General features: G+C 37.2%; 1 protein-coding gene across 2 annotated transcripts in view; it reads left to right on the top strand.

The window, feature by feature from the left end:
- Positions 1–15,126, top strand: part of LYAR (Ly1 antibody reactive) — a 19,082-nt gene extending 3,956 nt beyond the window's left edge. Inside the window, exons 3-11 of one of the 2 annotated variants that reach the window (XR_011919995.1) lie at positions 334–448; positions 2,135–2,242; positions 3,229–3,312; positions 3,396–3,732; positions 4,200–4,262; positions 4,945–5,030; positions 5,690–6,137; positions 13,269–13,340; positions 15,020–15,126. Coding sequence is in view for 1 of the 2 variants with exons in the window: in XM_072406450.1 (XP_072262551.1) it covers positions 334–448; positions 2,135–2,242; positions 3,229–3,312; positions 3,396–3,732; positions 4,200–4,262; positions 4,945–5,030; positions 5,690–5,824 (928 nt within the window). In the remaining variant the exon portion in view is untranslated. Of the gene's footprint in view, positions 1–333; positions 449–2,134; positions 2,243–3,228; positions 3,313–3,395; positions 3,733–4,199; positions 4,263–4,944; positions 5,031–5,689; positions 8,157–13,268; positions 13,341–15,019 lie in introns of those variants that run through there. The other variant, XM_072406450.1, reaches the window with a different exon arrangement.
- Positions 15,127–15,216: the final 90 nt, after the last annotated feature.

The raw sequence follows: 15,216 nt of genomic DNA, 5'->3' as shown, positions 1-15,216 counted from the left end.
GGTGGAAATATTCATACTGAATCACATGACACAAGTGATACAATGGGCCTGATTTATCAATGCTATAACAGATGAACGTGGGAAATCCAGCAAACCTGGAATGGATCTGATCCAGGATTGAAAACCTTTGCCAAACAATAGCAAATTATTTAAGGTTTCAAGGTTTGCTGGATCACCCAAAGTTTACCCATGAAAGTCTATCTTCTACCAGTCTTGGAGAGCTTAAAAAAATCAGGCCCAATGTCTTTTTTATTGTTGATTTGGTTAGATTGTTTTTTAATGGTTATTTAAATTGGGCTTTGTAACTTTTTTTTTACTTTCTGTTTAATTCAGGGGAGATGATTATAAAAATCATCTGAAGTGTATCAGTGAAGATCAGAAATATGGAGGCAAAGCGTTTGAAGCGAAAGCTAACAAAGGGGATGTGAAGCAACAGCTCTGGATTCAGGTATAGAAATCCTGTACAAACTGACTATGGTATTGTGTGCTTCTGATGTTACTATCACACTATAAAGAAAGCTGTTTACTGGAGTCTACAGTACTGTTTCTCAGAACCAGGGTTCTGTGGTTCCCTAGGGTTCCTCCAGAGGTTGCTAGGGGTTCTTTGAACAATGAGCAGTTTGTACCTCTCAGGTCAGCATAACCTCCCTGGCCGTAATCCTGAGTGCGGCTTGGGGTTAAGTTTCAGTACCAAAAGCAGTAACCCTGAGCCACACTCCGGGTGGAATTGCCAGGGACTAAAAAGCTCACCTGGTCCTCACGTGCCCGCGGCGTCCTCCAGCAATGCCTGGCATCTTCTTCCTCTGGCGATGCCTGCCGGTCATCTGTATCCCTGGCGTGTGAATGTTGGGGACGCGAGGCCAGGGGAAGCAGATACCAACCGGGAAATTTAAAATAAGTATTTTTAAATGTACCGATTTTACATTTAAAAATACTTATTATTCATAGCGCCAGGGAAGTTAACTGACCCCAATGATCTTTTTTGGCTATCTGTAAGGGTGACATTCTTCCCAATGGTCAGCAATGTAAGAGACATTCTTACTATTATTCCTATAGACCACCACACTAGCTGTGGATATAGTATATATGGCAGGAGTTCCCTGAAAACCTGAAAGGTCAAGAAACACTGATCTAGAGTCTTTTGTTCATGGAATTCAACTTTTTTTGTATAACTTTTATTCTGCCATTTCATCTGATGAATCATTTTTTAAGGGAACATATTCTAGTGCTTTAGTACCCCTGTATTTCTTCACACTCCTGGGATAGTATAGGCTTTATGGTCAATATGGATGTAGCGTATTCATTAAAATAATGATGGCCGTAACTTCCTGACGTTATCAAGCAAAGGTATGTTTGTCTTCTAATTAATTACAATCCACTGTTCTATGTACATCAAACCTGGTGACTCCAAGTCATGTGTTTTTCCATTCTGTTAAATGCTGCGGTAAATCATTCTTTTTCATTCTAGTTCCTTGTCAGTGATCATAGGTACATCCTGTATCTTTCAAGCTATATTTTAGAGCAGGGAGGTAATTATACTTCAGTATATATAAACCAAGACAGTGAGCTACTCTTGTTTTTTCCTTTAAATATATAGGCAAAAGTATTTTTATAGTATTAAGTGGAAAAAAAGAAACTGCATATTCTGCTGGACATGTAATGTACTTCCTGTGTTCTCGGCCTCTTCTGTTATCACTTTACATTGTTCCCAGCTTTCTCCATGACAGAACACATATCCTTTTGCATGTAGTAGAGGAGATATGGAGTTGTTCTGTAGTTTTACCACATTTGTAGATGCAGTGCAGTTAGTGAGCATTGTCATGCTACAAATTATAAGTGTTTTAGAAAGAGAAAGAAAAATAAAGTACTTATCACACCGTGTTATTATATTACTACAGTATTATACTTGTATTGTTTTTGGATGTCCACACACTTTAAATATGAGTATAGGTCACTGGCTTACCTACTAACCTGGGGTTGATTTATACAGTGACATCAGTCTCAGTTATGCTATTTGTTCAGGGCAGTTTATTACTGCACAACTTTCTACTTCCCCAACTAACTAACCAGTAAGCTGTAATATAATGTATAGCGGTGATTATTTTATAGATTAAGATTGTCTTTTTCGTTACAGAAAATTCATGAAGTGATGAATAAACCTAACATTACTCCAAACCTGAAGAATATCCTAAACCAAGTAAGCACATATGACAACATCCCAAGAAAAAAGGCCAAATTTCAGGTGAGTCTTGAGTCCAGTTTAAATTACTTTGCATGTTGTGAGAACCTGAAAACAAATCCCAAATGGTATGTAAATGGATAAATACCCAACCAAATAAATATGATCATTTTATTTACCGAAAATATTTGTAACTATTTTTGTGAACCCCCATTTGCTTTGCGTACTGTATAACTGGATGGTCACGACACTGTTTACAGTCAATTTTAGCCACTTACTATGTCGGCTTTACACATCCAACCATAATTATTAGACTACATGTATATCATCACACAAACAAGAGTCTCCCTGTGCTCTCTCCTAAGCCTACTACCTAAAAACATCCCTAAAGCACCTGAAATCTATAAGGATCTTAACAATGATCATAAAAGTGTGTTGGGGAATGACTGCCTCATAGTGCAGAATCTCCTATTCCCAACTTTTTTTTCTGATGCGCATGGTAATTTAGGGTAATATTATAAAAACATGTTTTGTTTTTGGGGCAATCTCAATTTTGGATATGTGGAAATGTAATTTTTTTTTTGTTTAATCCTAGTCTACATTATCATCATGGATCTCCCTACTAGCGGTTCCTGCACTGCAGAAACCAGGAAATGGAAGACATGTCCCATGTAGAAATGACAGCTAGAGTGCAGCTAGAACCCCACTACAGATAGTTTCACTTAAAATCTACCTAGAGCTTCGATAATAAGAGTTTTAGTAAATAGGACTCACATATTGCTACATATGTTTTCCAAATGCTTTTGTAGAAACTCAGGATACTCTGTTATGAAAATTCTCATTAAACTTTCAAAAGTCAAATTCTGGCCCACCCCATTCTACCTCACTGACCCATAGTGAGGTGCATGAAGGAGCAGGCCAGAGTTTCCTGCCTATCTGACCTTCCTGGAAACCGGGTAAAACTACAACTATGTACCCACTATTGGATCTAGACTGTGGTTACCTAACACTAGGCAAACAACTGATTTAGTTTTTTTCTGCTTTTGCAGAACTGGATGAAGAACAGTTTAAAAATTCACAATCAAGCCATACAAGACCAAGTGTGGGAGATTTTCGCAGAAGCCACTAGCACTGTAAGTAATTTTTTTGCTAAAGACTAATGAAATTGTAAATGTAACACTCTGACATGTATTTGAAGGTTGTGAATGTTTTACAGACCAAAGAAGCAGCCAGTAAAGATTCAGAAAAACCTGCTGGCACAGCTACTCCAGAGCAAACACCTAAACCTTCAGAAAGCACAGAGGAAGCCAAGAAGAAGAGCAAGAGGGAACGCAAGGAGGAAAGACAGAAAAAGAATAAAAAAGAGAAGAAGGATCTGAACCCCGAGGAACATATGGAGAACGGAACAAAGAAAAAGGGCAAGAAACGCAAAATGGAAGAAGAGAGTCAGGAGAGTGATGAGGAGGATAAAACCGAGAAGAGGAAAAAAAAGAAAAAGAAACATGAAAGTGATGAAGAGGAGGTGCAGGAAAATGGAGAGGAAGAGCCCAGAGGTATCCCAAAGGTTCTTTTGGAAACTGTTGTGTAGCTAATGTGTTTCTTCTCTACCACAGCCTTACTGCCTTGTTGGAAACAGGTTCAAACAGATTGCTGAATAGACAAGGTGCAGGCACATGGCATGCAGGTTAATCCTTGTTTATCCCATGTTGGTTGTGTGAAATAACGTCACAGGACATCACTTAACAATCTGCCTAGTTATTTAACTACCTCGGGGAAATCTACCAAGCCCAAAACTTTTTCACTGAAGCCTTGCATGCTTGTCAGAGATAAGGGCTGTACCTAACATGTCCTGTGCAGAGTTTGTAAAGAATCACCATTGTGGTTTTAAGTTTATGGTCAGTCATTGAAAGAACAGACAGGTGATGACTATTTACAGAGAGAGGTCAACAGTGTCACTCGCAATGTACCAACATTAATTTGTTTTATTTCTGTGTTTCTATTTTATTTTAATTCCAAATAGAACAAGAAGATGCTGTAGAAAATTCTGCAGAGGAAAATAATGAAGAAGATACTGCTAACAAAGGTAAACAAAAAAAAATAAGTTTTTCCAGATATTATTGTGGGGCTCTCAGCACATGACAAGGTTTAAATGCTCATTTTTGTGTGTAGTAACATTACAAAGTACTTTATCTGTACTTATCCCTCTTTCCCTTAGCCTTCACCCTCTACATCCCTCCCAAATCCTCATCCCCACCATCTTTTTCATAGGAACTCAGACGTCATCATCTAAAATGCAATTGTAAAAGTTCCCCTAGACCAAAAAGCCTTTTAAAAGAGCTGTTTATTTCTTGTCCATGTTGTGTTGTACAATAATTTCTTGCATATAATTAGAAGTCAGTTTTCAGCAATATCAGTTCACCTTGCTAATTAATTAAACTGATTTTTTAAATTGATTCCTATTGATGGCATCACACCTTCCCTTGTCTTGTATCTTCAAGGAAAATGTGACAGCCTAGTAATCACTATTTGTCATCTCTTGAGATAATCTCCTGGCTTTTTACATGACTACTAGATAAAACAGCTATTTGCTTATGTAATCTGTAGCTTACTCACATATATAAAGGGCTTATATAGTTTTTTTCTTACTCCCTACATAATTGTGTTTACCTCACAAGATTTCTCCATACCTAAAGTAAGCATTATTAGATGATTTGATTGTAGCTTTGATTTGTACGCTAAATTAACCTCTTGCCCATATTTTGCAGGTAAATTTAACTGGAAGGGAACAATCAAATCCTTGTTAAGACAGGCTCCTGACAATGAGCTACCCATCAAGAAGCTGAGGAAGAAGGTAATATATACTATTTTATATAATATTAACTGCTTTTTTTATATCTCATGTCTTAAGCATATTTGCTTCACATTCATTGTTTTTAGGAACATGTCTCTGTTTTCTGTTAATGTTTATTCACTGTGCTGGTTCTTTATGACCACTCTATGATGCTTACCATGTCGAGCCTAAAACTAAGGGACTCCATATGTATACAAAACAAAATGATGGAATCAACCTAACTAAAAGCAATGCTGAATTTGAACATCCTGGTTAGAACTTTGTTTAATGTGAAAACATCTCCATAAATTCCTGGCAAGATGACATCGAGCATCTTTTTACCCTTTCCTTTTTTTTAAAGCTCTTCAAGACTAGAGAGAACACACTTTCATCAGTGAAGCTGGGTGATCCAGCAAACCTGGAATGGATGTGGTTCAGGATTGAAAAGATTTGCTAACAAATAGCAAATTACTTTGAAGAAATCCATTCCAGGTTGCTGGATCACCCAGCTTAATTGATGAAAGTGTATCCACTCCAGCCCTTTAATGCATCCCTTGCCCTATTGTTTGTAGAAGAAAATGTTTGAATAGTTTGGGATAAGTTAAAGATAGAACTTTTGGTAATGTGTTTAATTGTATATTAAGTACTGTTATATTAAAATGTTCTTCATCTCCCTCTAGGTTATTGCTCAATATTACGCAGTATCCTCTGCTCAGCACAAGTCAGAAGATGAGATATTTTCTACCTTCAACAAGAAAATACATGGCAATCCAAAATTTAGAGTACTGAAAGAGAAAGTAAAACTAATAAAATAAATATTTATTATACACCGTAGGTTAGGGAGACTGCCAGGCTGCCTTTGCATGACAAAGAGACAGAGCTTTGGTAAAAGCCTCTAAACCTTTTATACTTTAACTGTGCTTTTTTTACCACTGTTCTCTCCACCACTGCCAATATCAATACCAGTTCTTCTGGGTCAACCACATTTGACCTCTGTCTATGTTGACAGTACTGAGGTCTAAGCCGGTCATTAGACCCAAGTACTGTCGCATGACCAACAAAGTGACATTACATCTCTCCATACTCTCCATCACTAGTCATTTTGATGCTGGCTGCGAGAGAATGCTGGTAAGATTTGTACCGGTGGGAGGGGACCTTTGAAATAGCAATAATATTGATTCCAACATCTTTCTAAATTGTGTTTAGTCAATAGATCTGGGCAGGTCTTATTCATGTATGAACATAGTCATATAACTTGAGCCACATAAACCTGTCTGTTGCTGATGTTATCTCATGTTCAGGTAATACTAGTGAACTGCAGACTTGACATTGAAAACAGTCACCTAAATGTGCCTGCATGTAAAGTAACAACCCTATTGTGCCTGCCTGGCCTGCCAGATCACTGGAAGACCAACAGGTAACAAGTGCTGCTGTTTCCTATAGAAAGGAGTACCAGGTAGCTGGGGAGTTAATGTGTCAAATAATTTAGCACCTGAACTTCCCTAGTGGGAACAACAAACTCTTGTCATTTATTCTTCTAATGTTCCCTAAAATCTTTGATGGAATAAATTGCTTTATTGATATCAGTTGCCTTTTCAAAGGTCTTTGTGTGTAAAACCACATTTATGGCATATACCACGCACAGTCCTTTGTATTTTAAGTCCTAATATAATGCTCAGTAAGGAGTATAGGAATTTGCAGGGCCTACATAATTGCAATTCAGGGGGCAGCTGTTTAATGCGGTGTATGAATTGTTAAACTTCGCCTTTCATCGAGGCAATTGTAAATTCACAGTAAAAAGGACATTTCTTAATTTTTGTGATGTACATACTGTAAGTGCAGTGAAGCGATATGTAATATTTACATTGGTCACTGTTAATGATCTACTTATCTGGTGTATGGCTCAAATATCTCCCTTTTTGTGTGAAATATGTACATAAGACTGCATGCACATTAGAGAATTGAGGCAAACTTTATGGTGTTTCCCAGGCTTAGTATTTACAATAACCCCATTTTTATTGCTGTTTTACCGATGCTGTATGTTGAGGGATGAGAGTAGTTTTATACCGATAGATATTTATTCATAAGACAATAAAACATATTAATTGACAGTTTCTAGCAAATATTCCTAGGTAAAACTGGATGTTTCCCAAAATGCTAACTGATGAATTATTTGTTGTTGGCTGTCAGGGTAAGGTAAATATTTTGCTTTTGGTTTGCTAAACTAACCACTAGGTTAATTTTGCTAATCGCAAGCCATGGGAAATTTTGTCTCATACCGGTCTGTAAAGACTGTAGAATGGTAATGTGTTCTTCGTTCTCCTTTAGTCACAAGTTGCTTTTCTAACTACAATGCCCCAAAGCAACCAATAAGAATTCATTCAACAGAAATTAGACCAGTATATACATATTTACTTTGGGATATTATATTGTTTCTTCAGTGTGTCCACTTGTGAGTAATGGTGTCCGAAAACATTCCTGCAAACCTAATCATTTTATATTGCCAGCCACCTCATTCAATTTTGCCCACGTTTGAGCATGTTCCTAGACTAGCCAAGCACCTAACAATATGAATATTTTATATAAAGTTTTATCTTCCAGGTACAAACAACGTTAATTGGATAGTTCAGTCTGTAAAAAAAATAGTTTTCATTGGAAAGATCCTGGTGGAAAATCGGTGCAAATTGTTCTTTTCTCTTCTGTGCTGAATAGTCATATGAAACCAAAGCTTCCATAAAACAATAAAATCTTATGTTCAATTGTTCATTTATAGTTGCTTTTATTACCAGCTTTACAAGGCCAAAAATAGTTGGCAATGTTCAGAAATCCTTATTGGTTAGACAAATTTCAGCTTTTACTATGTTTGTAGTATTGATGTAGGTAAAAGCTTGGCTTGGTTGCCTATGGGATTGCGCACTGCTTTTTATTGAAAAGGTTTATGTTAACATTGAAATCTATTCACCCATCCCTATATTTTATGATGCCAATTTAGAAACCTGGATTGTAATATGAATGTATGTTGTTGGGACTGTAGACCAAAATGTTAAATTACTTGTTTTTTATGATGTAAAATAGGTGACGATGTGAACATTCAGATTGTAAGTGCTATTGTTTTATAAAACATAAATAAATCACAAGTTTGTGGCATCTGGCTTTTTCTTTTTAGCTGCTAATACAATTGTTGTTTTTTTGCCTCTTAGTTGTTTGTATGCTAAAACTTTAAGGACTCAAACTGTCTGTGTCTTAAAGCTTATTACTGTAGACAAGTTAGCATACAAAACTTAACTCAAGTACAGCAACCAAGTTTAGCTGAACTTTGAGGATTTTTGGCCAAATTTAAAATCTTACATTTAACTTGCGCTGATCGGCCAAAATTTTAAAATGATCTGCCTAATATTGTGTAGTTCCCCCTTCTGCTTTCAAAACAGTTCTGACCCATCAAGTCAACATTCCCACTGTTTGCCAGCATTTTTCCCCATAGCTTTTCTTACTGCCACTGCCATCCCCAAGTAAACAAAGCACACTAACCTGGTCATTTATAGGATCTAAAAAATCATCAGACCAGGTCATCTTCTTCCATGCATCCAGTTCCAATACCAATACCCACTTTTAAATGGTAAATGGGTTATCATGGCCCCTGAGTATGGCTTGTAGCTATGCTGACACTTTTCTGTCATTGCCAGCAATAAGGTGTTAAATTACCACTTCCAAAGAAATGGGCCAGACTTGCTGTCTTTTCCCATTTCCCCTTCCAAACACATCTGTGAACTTTGGATGCCCATGACCCCAGCAGGTTATTGTTTGTCCCTTTTGGTAGGTACTAATTTCATGCTGGGAAAACCCTATAAAACCTGCCAATTTGGAGATGATCTGGCCCAGTCCTCTAACCATCACCAGTTGGCCAAAGTTGCGAATATCCCTACACTTGCCTATTCTTTCTGCTTCTAACACATCAACTTTAAATACTCTTGATTTGCTTCCTAGAATATCCCACCCCTTGCCAGGTGTCACTAATGAAATATCTAACATTTTTACTTTACTTTGGTATTTGCTGTGTGTTCATTTTATCATTTATATTTAAATGGATAGTATAGTTATTTTCCATATTTCTCTTTGTTACAATTTGTACTACAAATACATTTTTCTAACCATTTCTATCCTAAAACATGCCTTTTCACGTTTTAGAAAATCCCCCCATGCACTGCTTCCCTTCTGAGGTTTACATGACCACTGCTTTGTGCTAGTTACAGCTTGAATGGCAATTACAGTTAGATTACCTTTTCAACATAGGGGATTTTGTGTTTTGGCAGATAACCATTGGTCATCTATGGCATAAACATGATCTGAAAAGGAATCTGGTCCAAGAAGACATGTCAAAATGGAGTGTAAAAAAAGCAATTGCATGGAAACTATAACTCATTTGTCAATTTATTTTTCTTGTTACTTTTTACAGTTTACATAACAAATGACTTTTAAAAGCACCCTTGACATAGCGTAGACTCTGAAAAAAGCACAGCAGAAGTGGTGGGTGCATAACCTTGTGCAATCTGGTAAAATGTTATTTGCAAAGTATAACTTCTTTAAATAACTTAGTGCTTCATGTCTACTCTTTCAGTTGTGTGATTGTGTGGGCAAACTTTTTGGCTTAGGGGCCACAATGAGTTTTTAATTAGACAGACGGTTCAGGACAGTATCATATGGATGTAGAGTATTTAAGTAAACTGATAGGAAACCTAAAAGTAAAAGGAAACTTTCAGTTGGAACAGTGTTGCTGGTCACCCTTAACAACTTTGTACCGGATTAAAAAGGCCAACCGGCCATGGTTTGCTCGTACCTGATTTAGAGCATCAACCCCTGATATAAAATATACATTTATATGCAATATTTCTGATTTAACAAACTACTTTAAGAAAGCAGGGGCCAACCATCCCTGATATGTTTATGAATGCGCATTCTTATTGACTTCTATCCTTTTTTTACTACATATTTAAATGACTTCGAAAAAAGTATGGGGACACCTGATGAGCTCATACTTGCTCTGGTTTAGGGCCTGACCTGTTTGGTGTTTACCATTGAACAAAGTTTGTGAACGTGTATCTAATCATGGATTATCTTGTTTAGTTAGATTATTTTCAGTTAAATCAGATATCGGGGATTGTGAATCTTTTCTAACCACAGCACTATTGTAAATTATTGGCAGGAAAGGATTACAAATTGCACAACACAGTTACAAGATTTAATACAATGAAAAGACAATGATCCAGAAATAATCAGTGGAAGTAATGTAATCTCTGTACACAGGTACTGTAAAATATTCCAACTGCTGACATGTCAGATCAGACTTGGCACTTTGTACACCGAATGTTTCTGTTTACTCTCCTGGACACAAATAGGAAACATTGTTTAAAATATTTGAACTTGTAACTAGAGAACATCCAGTGGGTTCCATTACCTTTTGCATCATTCTCATATTGACAGCTCAGAAAATGGGTATTGTATACGTAAACTACACAGCTAAATGAACCTTTTTTATTTGTGCCTGTAAATGAATTATAAATATATGACAATCTCGGGCTTTCAATTCAATCTTTTAGATAATGTCAGATTTACTACTTTATAAAACATACCGACCGGCATCTGTGTAGTCTGGTGATGCTTGGCTGGTATCGCCAGGGGAAGCAGCATCGCTGGAGGACGCCGAGGGAGCGTGGGAACCAGGTAAGACCTGAAACTCCCTGCCAATTTCACCCCAAAATGTGGCTTGGGGTTACCGCTTTTTGTATGGATAATTCACCCCAAGCCACACTCGGGATTACCGCTAGGGAGACAAGCAAATGTTTTGAATCCTGGAGCAGATCCATTCCACGTTTGCTGGATCACCCAGTTTCACTGATGGAATTGTATCCTCTCCAGCCTTGGCGTGCTTTAATAAATCAGGCCCAATGTGTCAGTGACAGGATCACTGACATCCTGCAGACCCGAATTGAGCAGAGTAGGAGGATTGCTAAAGCTGAGTAAATTTTGGCCACTAGGAATTAGCTAGGATTAAGGCAGTAGCTGTATGCTAGCCATTCTGTATAAATGTAGTCTTAGGCATCACAAAATAGCACACCCATTAAACAAACTATAGCAATAAAAATAAAAAAGAAAATGTTTATGTTCAAAAGTTTGCATGGCCTCTGTTCCTAACATTGTGTTTTCTCCCTTTTTTTGGGATCAAAGATGATTTTTAGTCTTTAGAATTAGTTGTGGATGAAGACTTTTAATTTCTATCTTGTAACCTATTCTTAGCAAAAAAAAAAACAAAAAAAACTCTAGGGCCTGTAAATTCTTTGGGTTTCTTGCATAAATAGCATGTTTGAGATCCCCCAGGGAGTCTCAATGATGTTGTGGTCAGAAAGTATTTCAACCAAGTCCAGGAATGCCCCAAGTGCAGATTATAGTCTTTGAACGTAAATTGTCTTCTATTATTTTCTGATATTGTGCTGCATTCAACTGAATTCAATTCCCTGTTAAGCTGCGGTTCACTCACTCTCCAAAGGTGTGCTTCTCTTCATAAGACTTGTTGAAACCTCTACAAACGTAGCATATATGGTTGTGATTAGTGGCCAAGTAGAACATCCGTTATTTATTTTGTTTCTACAAGAATCTAATAACATCAACATTTATGTCAACTGATTTATTAAAGTTCTCCAAGAGAGGATACTCTTTCATCAATGAAGCTAGCTGATCCAGCAAATCTGGAATGGATCTGGTCCAAGATTCAAAACATTTGCTAGCAAATAACTTTGAAGAAATTAAGAAATCCATTCCATATTTGCTGCTTCGCCCAGCTTCACTTATGAAAGGGTGTCCTCTCCAGCGTTGGAAAGCTTTAATAAATCAGGCCCATTGTGTCAAAAATTCTTTGACCTATACAGTCTATATCATAATGCCCTAGTTAATCAATGAGATGCTAGATAGGGTAGTATTTGAAGGATGGTGGCTCCTCCTGTCCTTGCAGTTCGAAACACTGCAAACCAGTCCCAGCCACCACCCAGAGGTTTGAACCAGCAGAAAGACAATGTGATTCAAACAATGTGCATGGTATATCAGCTAGTAGGCCCGGCAGGTTTATCAGATATTTAAAAAAATAACACACAATTCTTTCCCTTTTTATACATGTAGAACTGTTGTCAAAAAAACTTTATTTTTGTATTGTGCAGCTGTGGTCTGATTCTCTCACTTTATATATATAAAACACTCACACATTTGGACTTGCATGGAAACATCTATTTATTCTGTTTCTCTGCAACCTTTTCCCCTTGTTTCCGCCTCCCTCTCTTCTTCCCAGCACTCCTGTGACCCTCCTCAGTTACCTCTCCCCCCTCCACCTTCTTCCCATACAACCATTTCTTGTTCCCGAATTTATTTCCCTTCTGAGAACTCTGTGAAAACGATGTCACACTCTGGCTCTTTGTCCTGCAGGGAAAATGATCCTGTAACCTGTAGTTGTAGTCCCATAGCATCAGGACAATGAGTTTAAACCCCAACATGTCTGGGGGAATGGGATCCCATGACCAGTGAATGGAGGGAGGCAATGCATCATTTCATTCAGACTCTTGTTGAGCTGAAACACTCTCCCCTACAAAGGAAATTAGAGATCAAATATTAAACTTAGTGCAAGATAAGCAAAGAAGGCATATTGTTCCATACGTTGAGCGCTAGCCGCAGGTTACCAGATCTCACAATCAATATATTCAACATTTCTCCCTTGCTTCTCCCAATTAAGCATTCAAGAAATGACAAGAATAAGTCCCCTTAAGTTCTTTTTTCTGCTCGGCCAGTCAAGAAGAGAGTATTGTGTTTCCCATTAGTACTTACATGGAAGTTCACCTTATACGACATTGTAAATTTCTGCGGGTTTCATGACATTGAAGCAAGGAACATTTCCTCTTAGCTGTTTAAGCTGTTAAAAATGTTATCTTTAATCGCTATCTTTGATCCATTTAAAATCCATGTCCGATGCGGTCTAATTACATCAGAAAACATGCAGTGGTATTGTTGTAAGTCGCCTGATACGAGAACATTAAAAAATTGTGGTTATTGGCTAGGTTTAAAATTGTTAAATTTTGTTTTCAAGAATACTGCACAAAATAAACTAAAAGTAGGTGTACACCAACTGAATATTATTCAGATTACTATGCATCATAAACAAATGCCATTTATAAATGTAAATCTTGTTTTTTACTTTTTCAATTTTTTTTTAACCATTGGTAGACAGGAAGAGAGTGTGGTCAACTTCTAACAAATGGTGCCTAAACAATGACGGGCACTGGGATAGACAGATCAGTGAGTATTATTTTAAATAAATCCTAGATTGTAAGCTCCTTGGTGCAGGGTCCTCTCCTCCTGTGTCACTGTCTGTATCTGTCTGTCATTTGCAACTCCTATTTAATGTGCAGTGCTGCGTATTATGTTGGCGCTAAATATATAATATATATTATAATAAATATATCATAATAATAACATCAGCAGATTTCAATCAAAAATAAAAATATTGAAATTAACTTCTTTATTGATATTAACGTCCTAATGGGTATTTGGAAATTTGGTCATTGGAGATACTTATTTTTTTATTATATAGAGGTATAAAAGGTAATGCTGTGAATAAGGGAGAAAAATAATTTTAATATTGACATAGAAATGATGATTTAGATAAAATTAATTTTGAATGCTTTACAATCCTAATGCCCTTTGGTGAATCATTGAACAGAGATTGGTAGCTTTGATCTATGTACAAGGCAATGTTTTTAAAGCCATTTTAAGATTTCATATGGTGGCTTGCAATGCAGAATCTGGGTGCCAATATGATGGGAGGGATAAAGAAAATATTGAGAAGATGTTCAGATTTCAGATAACAGTTCTGTGAATGATGAATGAACAAGACTAAAGTAAACAACATATTAAACCACAATGCCAACAATGAGATTGCTCACAAAACTTGTTGGACTGCTGTACAAAATAGAACTTGCTCAAAATGATCCTAACCCCTGGCATCTACTCCATTTTTCTACATCAAATAAAAGAAAAAGCAATCAAAAGATCATTTGAAACGATCATATCTGTGATTGATTGTGCAGTTATAATTTTGCCAAAAAACTAGGAGTGAGGTGTGAGGTCTTAATCATTTTTAGGCATCAAAGGACGGTACGCAACCTTACCACTGGGTAATCCAATGGAGATACCACATTACACTTGAGTAGTTTGTCACAATTATCTGGACTTGTTATACTCACGTGTCCCTGTTCCATCACAGAGTGCCAACCTCTTTTTCCTCCTTTTTTCCCTTGTTGCAATGTATTGGTCATCTTGATTGGCTAGGATGACGATGGGAGATAATTTAGTCTTGGCAACTTTGACAGCTTAAGCAAGTGATCTGGTAGGTGCAAGCTTATTGCAAAAGGGTAATTTCCCGTCCTTTTGTGCAGTAAGGACCTGCTTCATCACAAATTTTTAAAGCACAACTAAAGTGAAAATAAAAAAGCAAACTTACATTTAATTCCTCGGGTCCCTCGATGGAACTGGTCCTTCCCAGTCTGAATAATAAGTATTTTTAAATGTCAAAGCGGTACATTTAAAAATCCCTTTTATTTTAATTTTCCCACCTGGTTCTGCCTACCAGCCGTACGGTGGTCTGGCCGGCATCTGTGTCCCCTGGCCCCACGTCCCCAACGTTCACACGCTGGGGGACGCTGATGCCAGGCATCGCTGAAGATGCCGCGGGCACTGCTGGAGGGTGCTGCGGGCACCTGGGGACCACGTAAGCTTTAAAACTCTTCTCATGTGCAGTGTCCAACCTATTTCATATTAGCAAGCTGCATCCCGCGAACAGTCCTAGTCTATTTGGTATATTTTGGTGTTTTGAGATTAAATCTTGTTATCAAATTATTTCACATACACACAGCACTGCAAAAAGCACTAAGTTTTATACTTATAAATGGAGATAATGACTGATGGTTCATCCTTAGACCTCTGCAAAACCTGAATAAATACCCGGAAACACCCCATATGATGCTGCTTCTGTCCATCACCACCTAATAAAAGTGAGACTTCATGTGCATCAAATCTCAGGTACATTCACATCCATAGTAACTTAAGATGTACAGTATATTGAAATTTGACTTTAATTATGACTGATATTGTTGAATTGCATTTTGACGTTTTT

Source organism: Pyxicephalus adspersus, chromosome 3, assembly GCF_032062135.1.
Source record: "Pyxicephalus adspersus chromosome 3, UCB_Pads_2.0, whole genome shotgun sequence".
Taxonomy (NCBI): domain Eukaryota; kingdom Metazoa; phylum Chordata; class Amphibia; order Anura; family Pyxicephalidae; genus Pyxicephalus; species Pyxicephalus adspersus.
This window is presented reverse-complemented; position numbering and strand designations above follow the sequence as displayed.